Raw genomic sequence first — 13,763 nt, 5'->3', positions numbered from 1 at the left:
TTGGTTATTAATCATGAGTTAAGAAACCATTTTATTCACTTAAATGGTCTCTTTCTCAGTTGGGAAAGAAACCATTTATTTATGAAAGATGATTTCTAAATTTTATTCAAAGAAACCATTTTTATTTGCATGATCTCTTACCCTAAGAGACCTTTGACCTTGAGACCATCTCTATGTTGGTCTCTTAGGTCAATTTCCAATGGTTTCTTTGGCCTTTTTTCTAGTAGTGACTTATAAAAGCATAAACAGACAAATGAGAAGATATAAATGACTATACTGCACCATGTTTATTTGAGGTTTCTTTTTCATGGATCATGAAAGATTTTGATCATTTTTTTGTCGATTTTCACATGACAGTAATGTAGAGAAAAAGACATAATATAATAAAGTCAGTACATTGACATGTCTTATAATGGGTACGTAGTGTTATGAATTATAAACATTGAAAGTTAATATACCATTAAAATTAAATGTTTATTTTGTATATCACATGTTAGTCACCAAAGTGACCTTGTTATATTACATTTAAACATTTAAAATAAAAGTTATCAATTGATCAAGATTAAAGAGATGTTTAAATGACACTATAATAAGATTGATCAATTATCTTTGTCATCTATATTTTGGGAGATCACCCAAAGGTGGGTCATTAAATATAGTTGATAATATAAAAGGGTTAATTATTCATAAATTGGGTCTTATAGTATGTATATCCAAAGATAGCATTCTTGTTTGATTCATGTGTGTTATAATTAATTGTTAAAGTATATATTAACATCAATGATGGTTACTTGTGTTTAAGTGTTGCCCAAAGGTCATTTAAATACATGTATGAAAGTTTATATAATTTTATTTGAATCTGTATGATAGTTTTTCAAAGCACTAATAGATAAACATATATAAATGTTTGCAGCATCCCCAAATATGTTTACATCTGCTGACTCTTTTGTAAAGTTCAATGGGCTTAATTATGATGAGTGGGCCTTAAAGATCCAGTATACACTAGGCATAATGGCTTTGGACATTGTCATCCTGACAGATGAGGAACCAACAAAAATTACACCTCAGAGCTCCGAAGCCGAAAAGTGTCATTATCAGACTTGGGAGAAATCTAACAGGTTGGGTTTACACCTCATGAGGATGACAATGGCTGATAACATTAAGCCCTCCATGCCCAAAATAGAGAAAGCAAGGGATTTCATGCTTAAAGTAAAGGAGTGTTCGCAGTCGGATATAGCTGATAAGTCAATTGTTGGTAGTTTAATGAGTGAGCTGACTACGAAAAGGTTTGACTGGTCTCAACCGATTCATGATCATGTGACACCCATGTCTAACCTGGCAGCAAAGTTGAGGACTTTAGGGATGGACGTAAGTGATACTTTCTTGGTCCAATTCATCATTAACTCTCTACTTTATGAGTTTGGCCAGTTCCAGGTGAACTATAATACCATTAAAGATAAATGAAACTATCAAGAGTTAAAAGCCATGCTTATACAGGAGGAGGGGAGATTAAAGAAGATGAAAGATCAAACTGTTCATTTCTTGAGTCATGATGGTGCCAGCAGCAGCAAGGCTAAACCGGGTAAGAAGGGTAAGAAAGGCAAGAAGGAAAAGTCTTTCTTTAAAGGACCTGAAAGTGCGATCCAGAAAGAAAAGAAGTGTCACTTTTGCAAGAAAACGGGACACTTTAAGAAGGATTGTCCTAAAAGGAAGGCATGGTTCGATAAGAAAGGTAAACATTATAATTTTGTTTGCTTTGAATCAAATATTATAGAAGTACCTAATAATACTTGGTGGTTAGATTCTGGTGCAACTACTCAAATTTCTCACATAAAACAGGGATATCGTATGATCCAGCCCATAAGAGGAGCTGAACAGTTTGCATCCATGGGAAACAGAATGAAGGCACGCATTGAGGGCATTGGGACTTACATATTAATCTTAGACACTGGTTGTCATATAGATCTTATAGATTGTCTCTATGTACCCAATTGTGCTAGAAATCCTGTATCACTAAGTAGATTGGATAATTTAGGTTTTAATTTCAAGTTTGGACATGGTGTATTTTCTATGTACCTTAATGAATACTTTTATGGTAGTGGTACTTTGATTGATTCATTTTATAGGTTCAATCTTGATGTTAAATTTTTCGAGTCCCTATTTTATGTTGAGTGTCAAGGTATTAAACGTAGTGCATTGAACGAAAAATCAGCTTACTTGTGGCATCAAAGGCTAGGTCATATATCCAAAGAAAGGTTAACGAGGTTGGTAAAAGATGAAATTCTACCTCAATTGGATTTTAGTGACTTAGATGTATGTGTAGACTGTATTAAAGGTAATCAGACTAAACATACAGTAAAGAAATCAGCTACAAGGAGCTCTCAGCTTTTAGAAATTATACACACTGATATATGTGGACCTTTTGACACTCCATCCTGGAGTGGTGAAAAGTACTTTATCACTTTTATAGATGATTTCTCGCGGTATGGTTTTACTTATTTGTTGCATGAAAAGGCTCATTCTATGGATGTCCTTGAGATATTCATAAATGAGATAGAAAGGCAGCTAGAAAAGAAAGTGAAAATTGTGAGCTCTGATAGAGGTGGTGAGTTTTATGGAAGTTTTACTGAAAATGGATAATGTCCTGGTCCATTTGCAAAGTTACTTGAAAGTAGGGGTATTTGTGCACAGTATACAATGCCTGGTATACTTCAGCAGAACGGTGTTGCTGAAAGGCGAAACCGTACTTTAATGGAAATGGTTAGGAGTATGTTAAGTAATTGTTCTTTACCTCTTTCACTATGGATTTATGCATTAAAGACAGCAACGTATGTTTTAAATCGCGTTCCTAGTAAATCAGTTCCTAAGACTCCTTACGAACTATGGACGGGAAGGAAACCGAGTTTAAGACATCTTCGAGTTTGGGGTTGCCCAGCTGAAGTAAGGTTGTATAACCCAAATGAAAAAAAGCTATATCCTAGGACAGTCAGTGGTCATTTCATTGGCTATCCTGAAAAGTCAAAGGGGTATAGATTTTACTGTCCTAATCATAGTACGAGAATAGTAGAGACTGGAAATGCTAGATTCATTGAGAACGGTCAAACTAGTGGGAGCATTGAACCACGAAAAGTGGACATTCAAGAAATTCAGGTTGAAGTTTCTTCTCCTGAAGTTGCACGTGAAATTGTTGTACCAATCGTGTCGTGACAGACAAATGACATAATGGGACAACAACGAAATGGAGTGCAAGACCCACAAAATGACAATAACAATGATGATCAAGTCACAATTCAAGGGGAGAATAATATGTCACGTGAACAGTCAAGGCAATCTGTAAGGCGAAGAAGGGTAGTCAATGTTCCAGAGGAACAATTAAGGAGATCTATAAGAGAAAGAAGATCAGCCATCCCAGATGACTACGAGACATATAACGTTGAATGTGACTTGAGCATTAGTGAGGATCCCGTCTCATTCCATAAGGCCATGGAAAGTGATAATTCTGAAAAATGGTCAATTGCAATGAAAGAGGAGATGAAATCTATGGATGACAACAATGTATGGGACTTAGTAGTGTTACCTGAGGGTTCTAAGACCGTTGGGTCGAAATGGATTTATAAGACCAAACGGGACTCTAAAGGTAACATTGAAAGATATAAGGCTCGACTTGTTGTCAAAGGTTTCACTCAGAAAGATGACATTGACTATAAAGAAACTTTCTCTCCGGTGTCTAAGAAAGATTCTTTAAGAATTGTCTTGGCTTTGGAAGCCCATTATGATCTAGAGCTTCACCAAATGGATGTAAAGACCGCTTTTCTAAACGGTGAGCTTGAGGAAGAAGTATATATGGACCAACCCGAGGGATTTGCATCCCCGAGTAGTGAAGATAAGGTGTGTAGGCTGAGAAAGTCGATATATGGGCTAAAACAAGCTTCCAGACAATGGTATTTAAAGTTTAATGATACCATCACGTCATATGGGTTTGTAGAGATTACCGTCGTTAGGTGTATCTACATTAAGATCAGTGGGAGCAGATTTGTTATTTTAGTCTTATATGTTGATGATATTTTACCTGCTGCGAATGATCTAGGCATGTTGCATGATGTAAAGAAATATCTATCTAAGAACTTTGAAATGAAAGATATGGGTGAGGCATCCTATGTGATCAGAATTGAAATTTTCCGTGATAGATCACAAGGATTGTTAGGATTGTCTCAGAAAGCTTACATTGACAAAGTTTTAGAGAGATATAGAATGAATGAATGCTCTGTAGGGATAGTTCCTATACAGAAAGGGGACTAATTTAGTAAAATGCAATGTCCCCGTAATGAGCTGGAACGAAAAGAAATGGAGAGAATTCCCTATGCATCTGTGGTTGGGAGTTTGAACTATGTTCATACATGTACTCGACCAGATATCAACTTGTACTCGACCAGATATCAGCTTTGCTGTTGGAATGTTGGATCGGTACCAAAGTAATCCCGGGATGGACCACTAGAAAGCTGCAAAGAAATTCCTTAGGTACTTGCAAGGCACTAAGGAGCTCATGCTTACTTATAGGAGATCAGATCATCTTGAGGTGATTGGTTATTCAGATTCAGATTATGCCGGATGTGTTGATAGTAGAAAATCAACATTTTGCTACTTGTTTCTTTTAGCTGAAGGGACAGTATCATGGAAAAGTGGGAAGCAGTCTGTCATTGCTACTTCTAATATGGAAGCTGAATTTGTGGCATGCTTTGAGGCCACTATTCATGCATTGTGGTTGCGAAACTTTATCTCGGGATTTAGAATCGTCGATAGTATTGCCAAGCCGCTGAGAATTTATTGTGACAATTCTGCAGCCGTTTTCTTCTCGAAGAACGATAAATACTCCAAGGGTGCTAAACACATGGAATTAAAGTTCTTATCGGTCAAAGAGGAGGTACAGAAGCAAAGAGTGTCATTTGAGCATATAAGAACGGATAAAATGGTGGCAGATCCATTAACTAAGGGATTACCACCCAAGGCGTTCATTGGCCATGTAGAACGCATGGGTGTTGTATCAAAGGCCTTGTTATTATAAAGTTAATATGCTTGTAATAAATATGACATCTAGAATTCACTTATAGTATTGTTTCTGTTATAATAAACATGTTAATCATTATAGTATATGTATACATTACAGTTTTTGGATTACATGTGACTAATTGTTAGAATTAATGTTCTTCTAAAATTAAAGGTGACTTAGATTTGGAATTGATTTGTGATACATGGAAGGAATCATGTCGATTAATAAATGACGTGTGACCGCCATGATCCAATTAGTTCTAATTCGATTAAGTATATAAAAGTTAGTGAGCTTAACATAAAAGTGCACATTATAGTATTATTGAACCATCAAGTCAACACAAAGGCCAAGTGGGAGAATGTTAGAATATTTAATAATATTCGAGTGGCCTATGTGTTTCGGGTTTAAATACAAGTTAAGTTTATATTAAATATTAAGAGACTTTAATATAAAAGACGACACCGTGATGGATCGATCTCGATTAAATGTAATTAAAGTTCGGGAATTATTATTCCCTCCTACCTTACCCTAATATTGGTCGTCTCTCACGAAGAGGTACGATCGGGTTTGATTGTGCGAAAAGATACGTAACCCATTATATATATTTTTGGAAATCAAAAGAAATGAGACATCTGACAAAACACAAAACATACGTACATTGAAAGTGAAAAGTGAAAAGGCAGTTTCTTCTCCATCATCAAGAAACAGTAAAGAAAATGGTTAAGGAGGAGAATCAATCGTCTTATACTTCTTATTATATTGAGTGCATCTGTAAGACATGGATCAAGATTAGTCTTTTATTCCGTCTATCAATTGTATTAGGGTTGAATTAATTCAAGTTTATATTGATTCTTGGGACTGATTTCATTATCGAAATCATAAAGTATATCTTTCATTACATACATAGCTAATTCTCAAGGAAAACAAATAGCCACGAATATATACACAACCAACACCTTTCAAGATACTCTATGACGCCCATTTGCGACTCTTCAAGTAATCACTCCAACCACCCATTGCAACGCTCCGAGCAAAATCACTTAATTGAACATAACTATAATAAGTAATAATACAAAATAAAGGGTCACTCTTATCGAGGATGGTTAAAGAGGAGATCAAAGGGTCTTTGTACTTGTACTAAAGGAAATGCAGGAAAGGAGAGAACGGGATAGAAATAGAAATCACCTAGGTACCAAATTAGGTAGGGAGAGACAAAAATGGAAGGATTGGTTTAATCTTCGTCTCTAAATATGGAACATAAGCCTTTAAAAATACTTCATTCTACTACTAATTTTGTCGCAACCTATGAACCGTCAGTCCGTCCGTCACTCTCCTATTATAACAACTTTTCATATCATCCTTTCAAAAAAAATCAAGCAGAGAACTCATTATGGTAGGTGTTGGGTCTTTATTTCACCTACCAATAAAACAGTACCCCTAATCCCTCCCTCAATTCAGTTAATGTATTATACACTGGTTGTATATACAACTTCTTCAATGTACTTCAGCTTTGTCACAAAGTTGTCAAGCTTTATTAACAAAATTATCGAGCTATGGTACAAAGTTATTGAGTTTACCAGAATAATTATTAAACTCAATAACTTCGTAAAATAGTAAAATAGCTCAACAACTTTGTGTAAGAGCTCAACAACTTTGAGACTGTTGTACAATGCTATAATTAACCGGTTATAGGATAATATTTGTGCCCTCAATTACCATCTACACCACAACCCCTCTTTTATATCCTCGCCTCTAACAACCACCACAATAAAGCAACAAGGAGAACCAGAATAACATACCCACACTGAGAATTACCGAGACAAAATTAGTAGTAGAGTAGTGATTAACTGAGAACAAATAAGATTAACTGCAAACTCAATGTGTAGAATATCAGACAATATAGAGAAACATAAGAAGAGAGATTATTGAGAGTGAATATGATGAATTATATTATATGAAGTTAAAAATTTCTGATGTACAATAGAAGTATTTATAGTTACAATGTAACAACCTCTAACTGATTTAGTTATGCTGACCTAAGTAATGGCATAAGCATCTAACAAACTTATATGCTTAACCAACATTAACTAACTCAATATTATACCAAGAGGATATTGTACCAAAGTTGATGATGCAGGGTTCACCATGTTTGTTGTGGTAATAGACATATCCTCTACTTGTGTAGAGTTGTAATAAAATTGTTGTTCTTTGAAAACAACATCACGACTAACAAAAACCTTATGAAGAATAACATCATACAATCTGTATCCTTTTTTATTGTGTGGATATCCTATAAAGACACATTTTCTAGCTTTGTTTCCAAATTTATCAAAAAAAGTTGGTGGCATAGTAGCATAACATACACAACCAAAAACTTTCAGATGATCATAAGTAGGCTCATGGCCAAATATAAGCTGAAAGGGAGTCAAATTCTCAATGATAGGGGAGGGCATAAGATTGATTAAATATGTAGCAGTTAGCACACAATCTCCCCAAAACTTGATAGGTAAATTAGCTTGAATTTTAAGTGCCCTAGCAGTCTCAAGGAGGTGTCTATGCTTTCTTTCAACCCTCCCATTCTGCTGAGGTGTCCCTACAATGCTAGTTTGGTGAACAATGCCTTTATCTTTAAAAAGCTTAGAACAATACTGCTGCAGGAACTCAGTGCCATTATCAGATCTGACTGTCCTGACTGTTTTATTGAATTGTGTGGATATATAATTTAAGAAATCCCTGAACAATCCTGGAACTTGGTCCTAATATTGAAAGAGAATGATCCAGGTATTTCTGGAGTAATCATCTAAAATGGTTAAAAAATACTTTGCTCCAGAAATAGATGGAACCTTGTAAGGTCCCCAAACATCAATATGCAACAAATCAAAACAAGCTGCAGCTCTTTTATTACAAATTGGAAAAGGTAACCTATGATGTTTTGCTAGAATACAAATTTCACAATTAAGATCTTGTTTTATTGATGTTTTCATACCAGGTACAAACTTCAACTTATTAGCAGACAAATGACCCAGTCTAGTATGCATTAGAGAGAAAGAATCAGTTACAGCAGTGGAACATGTTGACTTATTATTAACAGACTGAATAGCAGACTCTAGCAGCTTGGCAACAAGACTAGAAATACTACTAACAATATTAACAGAACTCTTGGAACTATGGTATCTATACAAGTCAGCAACCATGTGTCCTCTAGCAATCACATCTTTACTTGAATGGTCCTGAAAGACATAGTCAGTGGAATTGAACATAACAGAACAGGCATTGTGATCAATAAGTTTACTGACTGACATGAGATTTTGTTTGAAATCTGGTAAATAAAAAACATTAAGCAATTTTATCTTATCTGTAAGTCTAACTGTGCCTGTCTTATAAACAAACTTGACAGTGCCATCAGGTAGACCTACTTGAATAGGTTTCAAAAGATCAACAACATCAGTCAATAAATGAAAATTGTATGTCATATGGTCTGATGCCCCTGTGTCTATGATCCAATCAGCCAACAAATAAGATTTATGAACAGCTGAAACAAAATAAGAAGGAATAATACCTGCAAATTGAGAGGAAGATAAACCAGGTTGTTGATCTGAAATCTTTTGAAGAACTTGATCAATAACCGTAGTAATAATGCCATTAAGAACTTCAGAAGAAAAACCAGAAGGAGGATCAATATGAGAAGTAGTAGTTGAACAACCAGCAGAAGCAGATGCTAGCACTTCATCTTCTAAGGGAGAATCGAAAACATGAGACTCAGCAGCATTAGCAGCTTTCTTGGAAGAAACATTGTTGCCAGACTGAAAACTAGTGGCCTTGGACCTGCCCTTTCCTTTATCAATTGGAAATCCTTTGACCACAAAGCAATTTAGAGGATTATGACCAAACGTATTACAATAAGGGCACTTGTTTAAGCCAAAACAAGTAGCCCTTGTATGCCCCTTCCTTTCACAATGATCACAGTACATGTCATTGGGCACAGAAGGTTTCTTTGGGTCTGGTACTTTGAAGCTGGCATAAGCACTTGCTTCAGTGATGGTATGCACAAATTCAGTAATCTGTTTTTGCCTTTCAATTTTTTGCAAGAGACCAAGAGCTTTATTGATGCTAGGGAGAGGATCCATAGACAATATTTGTGATCTTACTGTATCATACCCCCCGTTTAGCCCCATTAGAAACTGAATAAGCTTTGCTGTGTTCTCTCTATCAATGAATTTCTTGAGCAAAGAACATGTGCATTGGTCAATTTTGCCACATGAACAAAGAGGTAAAGGATCTCATCCATCCAATGTCTCCCACAAATTTTTCATTTTACCATAATAATCGACTAGTGATGAATTTTCCTGTGAAACACCCTCCAATTCCTTCTTTAACTGGTAAACCTCCAAAGCACTAGCCTGACCATACCTCTCAAGCAATTCAGACCAAAGTTCTTTTGCTGAATTAACATATTTCATGCTGTCCTTAATAGAAGGTACTAAAGAGTTCAGAATCCATTGCCTAACCATAAAGTCACACCTAACCCATTGGCTATGTTTCTTGTCAGTCTTAGGAGGCTTTACAGAGGTGCCATCAACAAAACAGTCCTTGTTTTTAGAGGTTAAAGCCATGAAAGCTTCCGTCCTCCATCCCAAGAAGTCATGTCCCCCAAAAAGACTAGTAACAAGACTAGCAGTAGGTTGGTCAGATTGAGATAAAAACAGCGGGTCATCAAAATATTGATGTAAGGATAAACGAAGAATCAAGAATTTGGTAGCGGAAGCGAATGAATTAAGTAAGGAAAAGTGAACTTGATACCTCTGAATCTTGATTGAAGAAAAAGAGATATAAAGCAACCCAGAAAAAGAGTGAAAAACCAGTATAACCAGTATGAACGTAAGATGAAGCTTCAACCAAGATGATGAAGATCAATCCCAGAATACGTAAAACACTAATACCATGTAGAATATCAGACAATATAGAGAAACATAAGAAGAGAGATTATTGAGAGAGAATATGATGAATTATATTATATGAAGTTATAAATTTCTGATGCACAATAGAAGTATTTATAGTTACAATGTAACAACCTCTAACTGATTTAGTTATGCTGACCTAAGCAATGACATAAGCATCTAACAAACTTATATGCTTAACCAACATTAACTAACTCAATATTATATCTCTAATACAATGCTATAACAAATGAAAATGTCAAACGAACATTATTTTCTACCTTAACCATGATCGTGAACTTTGTTTGAATTAAACTCGGCTTTTTGGCTCAATTTGGAACTCGTGGAAAGTGCTCTCTAGAAAATTCCACAGAATAAATGAAAATCATCAACACCATTATTTTTGACCATGAAGTGAAAAGGTCATTTCTTTAGTTCTTAATCTTTGATTTCATCAAGAACTTTATCAACATAAGATTTGTTGATATATACACATGGCTTTCTAACTTTTGGCGAATATATGATATAAGTTCAATGGGGCAGTTTTGAATTCTCAAGGGTTCGATCAGGTAATAGGTAGTCCGTGATTTTGATAAAAAGGCAAGGGCAGTGGTGGCGTCCTATGTTATTAACCATTATAGGAGGCAGTAGATGGTCGACAAAAGCACAGAGAAAATAATGCCTAAGAACATGTTTATCTATCATTCAAAAGTCACAAAATTATTCTCTAAGATAATAAAAGTTCCAAAGAGTATAGAAAAGCACAGCACAAATTTGGTCCACATTTAAAGGAAGATAATGCTTGATCTTCTCATTGATTAGAAATTAGTTTAAATACAACTCTACCAAATATTACAAAGAGATATTCTAGGCTAATATATCGGAAACATATACAACATAATAGGTAACAAATAACTACCGAATAATTACATATATTCTATCACACCCCCGCAGTCGAAACGGGAGGATCACGGACATTGAGACTGTCTCGAAAATCATCGAAAAGAACTAAGGGAAGGCCCTTAGTGAAGATATCCACAATTTGATACCGGGATGGAATGTGACGAACACGAACCTCACCACGTTCCACCATTTCTCGGACAAAATGTATATCCATTTCTATATGTTTAGTCCGTTGATATTGCACTGGATTGGCCGATAGATAAATTGCGCTAACATTGTCGCAATAAACAAGAGTAGCCTTAGAGAGAGGAACCTGTAAATCAACAAGAAGGTTGCGCAACCAACATAATTCAGAAACCACATTAGCGACGCCTCGATACTCCGATTCAGCACTTGATCGAGATAAAGTTGGCTGCCGTTTAGACGCCCAATAAATCAGATTGTCGCCCAAAAACACACAGTAGCCCGACGTAGAACGCCGTGTGTCGGGACACCCATCCCAATCAGCATCCGTATAAGTCGTGAGAGACTTAACAGAAGACGGTTTGATCCATAATCCACGAGCTGAAGTACCATGAATATACCGAATAACACGCTTAAGAGCATGCATATAAACATCCATAGGATTATGCATAAATAAGCAAACATGTTGCACGGCATAGGAAATGTTAGGCCGTGTAAAGGTGAGATACTGCAAGGCACCAGCAAGACGTCGGTACAGTGAAGGATCAACACACGGAATGGTGGAGGCAGCACTAAGCTTAGACTTAGTGTCGACGGAAGTAGCACACGGCTTACATGACGACATGCCAGCCCATTCAATAATATCCTCGGCATACTTAGATTGAGACAGGAGCATACCTTGGGAATGGTGAGTAACCGAAATACCCAGGAAATAATGAAGAGATCCCAAATCTTTCATTGCAAACTCGGAATGAAAGTGACGCATAATGGTAGCACGTGGAGCTTCAGAAGAGCAAGTCAAAATGATGTCATCAACATAGAGTAATGAATAAGCCATGTTGTCGAAGAACAAAAAGGGAGTGATCAACTTTGCTATGAGTAAAGCCAAGAGTAGCGGCATAATCCGCAAAACGTTTGTACCAAGCACGGGGTGCTTGTTTGAGACCATATAGCGATTTCGGTAGTAAGCAAACATAGTCCGGGCGATCTTTATCACGATAACTAAGCGGTTGGTGCATGTACACAGTTTCATTAAGAGCTCTATGAAGGAAAGCGTTTTTAACATCTAGCTGATTAATAACCCATTTCTTCGATAAAGCAAGACACAAAACGGTACGAATGGTGGCCGGTTTGACCACTGGACTGAATGTCTCCCCGCAATCAACACCAACCTGCTGAGTTTTTCCGTCACCTACAAGACGAGCCTTATACCTTTCAAAAGAACCGTCAGCATTAAATTTATGACGAAATATCCACATAGACCGTATGAGATTAATATTAGGAGGACGAGGAACTAACTCTCACGTCTCATTGTTAATTAGAGTGGTGTATTCATCATCCATGGACATTTTCCAATTATGATCACGTATAGCGGACACAAGGTTGCGAGGTAAGGGTGAGAGGGCAACAGTGTGGCTAATATTGTGGTTCGTAGGTGGTTTCAGGTATTTAGAATTTGGTTTATAAATACCATGGTCACTACGAGTGGTAGGCTTGGAAAGGGGCTCACGGGTGTGGACATTTTCAGTAGCTGATGGATTGGTTGCAGCGGGTGTGGGCTGTCGACGGCTATAAACCGTCACATTAGTAGTCCAAACACGGGTTGGGAAAGGGGCAGCAGCATTGGGCTAGGGTTGCAAAGACATGGCAGGGGAACCAGGGGAGGATGAAGGGGTCGAGGTATGGGTTAAGTGATAACGAACATACGGAGAGAACCCATCATCCAAAAATTTATAAGTGTTTGAGTTGGGGCAATGAACCTTAGAGAAAGGAAAGCTAGACTCGTGAAAGATAACATGACGACTAATAATAACTTTATTAGACGACATATCAAAACACCTATACCCTCTATGATTTGGTGGATAACCAAGAAAGACACAGGGACTAGAACGAGGTTGTAGTTTGTGGATTGTGGTAGAGGGGACCAAAGGGAAGCACAGACACCCAAAGACTCAAAGATGAGAGTAAGTCGGATGTCTATGAAATAAAATAAACAGGGGATTATGAAAGGCAATAACTTTACTCGGAAGAATGTTCGATAAATAAGTAGCCATTTCTAATGCATGATGCCAAAATTTTGCAGGGATAGACGCATGAAATAAAAGAGTGCGAACAATGTTATTGAGAGAACGAAGCTTGCGCTCAGCCTTACCATTTTGGGAAGATGTGTGCGGACAGGAGAGGCGAAAAACCAAACCATGATCCTCACAAAATTTTCGAAAAGGACCATTGACAAATTCCATTCCATTATCACATTGGAGCGATTTTATTTTGCGTTCAAACTGAGTTTGGATGTAAGCATGAAATTTAACCAAGGTGGGATAAACATTTGATTTATTTGCAATTGGAAAGTTCCATAGGAAATTACTAAAATCATCTAAAATAATCAGATAATATTTATGACCGGATGAACTAAGAACTGGTGAAGTCCAAAGATCGCAATGCAAAATATCAAAAGGCAATGAAGTACGCGTAATAGAATTAGCAAACGATAAACGAACATGTTTTCCTTTAGGACAAGAATGACAAAATGAAGGTTTTGAATTCAAATTACATTCAATAAAATTATTGTGCTTAAGGGAATGAAAAACCGGGTCCCCTGAGTGACCTAAACGATCATGCCAGAGAAACGGGGCAATGGCAGACAGCGCCGTGTAGGTACTGGACTCGATGGTTAACGGAGTGGAAATGGG

At 36.7% G+C, this 13,763-nt stretch overlaps 1 protein-coding gene across 1 annotated transcript; it reads left to right on the top strand.

Annotated features, from left to right (window-relative positions):
* Window positions 1-4,344: 4,344 nt before the first annotated feature.
* LOC141632387 (secreted RxLR effector protein 161-like) lies at window positions 4,345-5,062 on the top strand. The gene is made up of 2 exons (XM_074444939.1): window positions 4,345-4,472; window positions 4,558-5,062. Exons 1-2 carry the CDS (start codon window positions 4,345-4,347, stop codon window positions 5,060-5,062), a joined length of 633 nt encoding a protein of 210 aa, XP_074301040.1.
* The last annotated feature ends 8,701 nt before the right edge of the window (window positions 5,063-13,763 follow it).

This window comes from Silene latifolia, chromosome Y (assembly GCF_048544455.1).
Source record: "Silene latifolia isolate original U9 population chromosome Y, ASM4854445v1, whole genome shotgun sequence".
In the NCBI taxonomy this organism is placed as follows: domain Eukaryota; kingdom Viridiplantae; phylum Streptophyta; class Magnoliopsida; order Caryophyllales; family Caryophyllaceae; genus Silene; species Silene latifolia.
The sequence above is the reverse complement of the archived record's forward strand: the minus strand, read 5'-3'. Positions and strand labels throughout refer to the sequence as shown.

What these genes read in the sequence shown, in the direction of transcription:
- LOC141632387 (XM_074444939.1), top strand. Translation starts at nt 4,345, where the DNA reads ATGGAGAGAATTCCCTATGCATCTGTGGTTGGGAGTTTGAACTATGTT. An exon ending in AATGTTGGATCGGTACCAAA is followed by an intron (nt 4,473 to 4,557) that starts GTAATCCCGGGA and finishes GCTTACTTATAG; the next exon opens with GAGATCAGATCATCTTGAGG.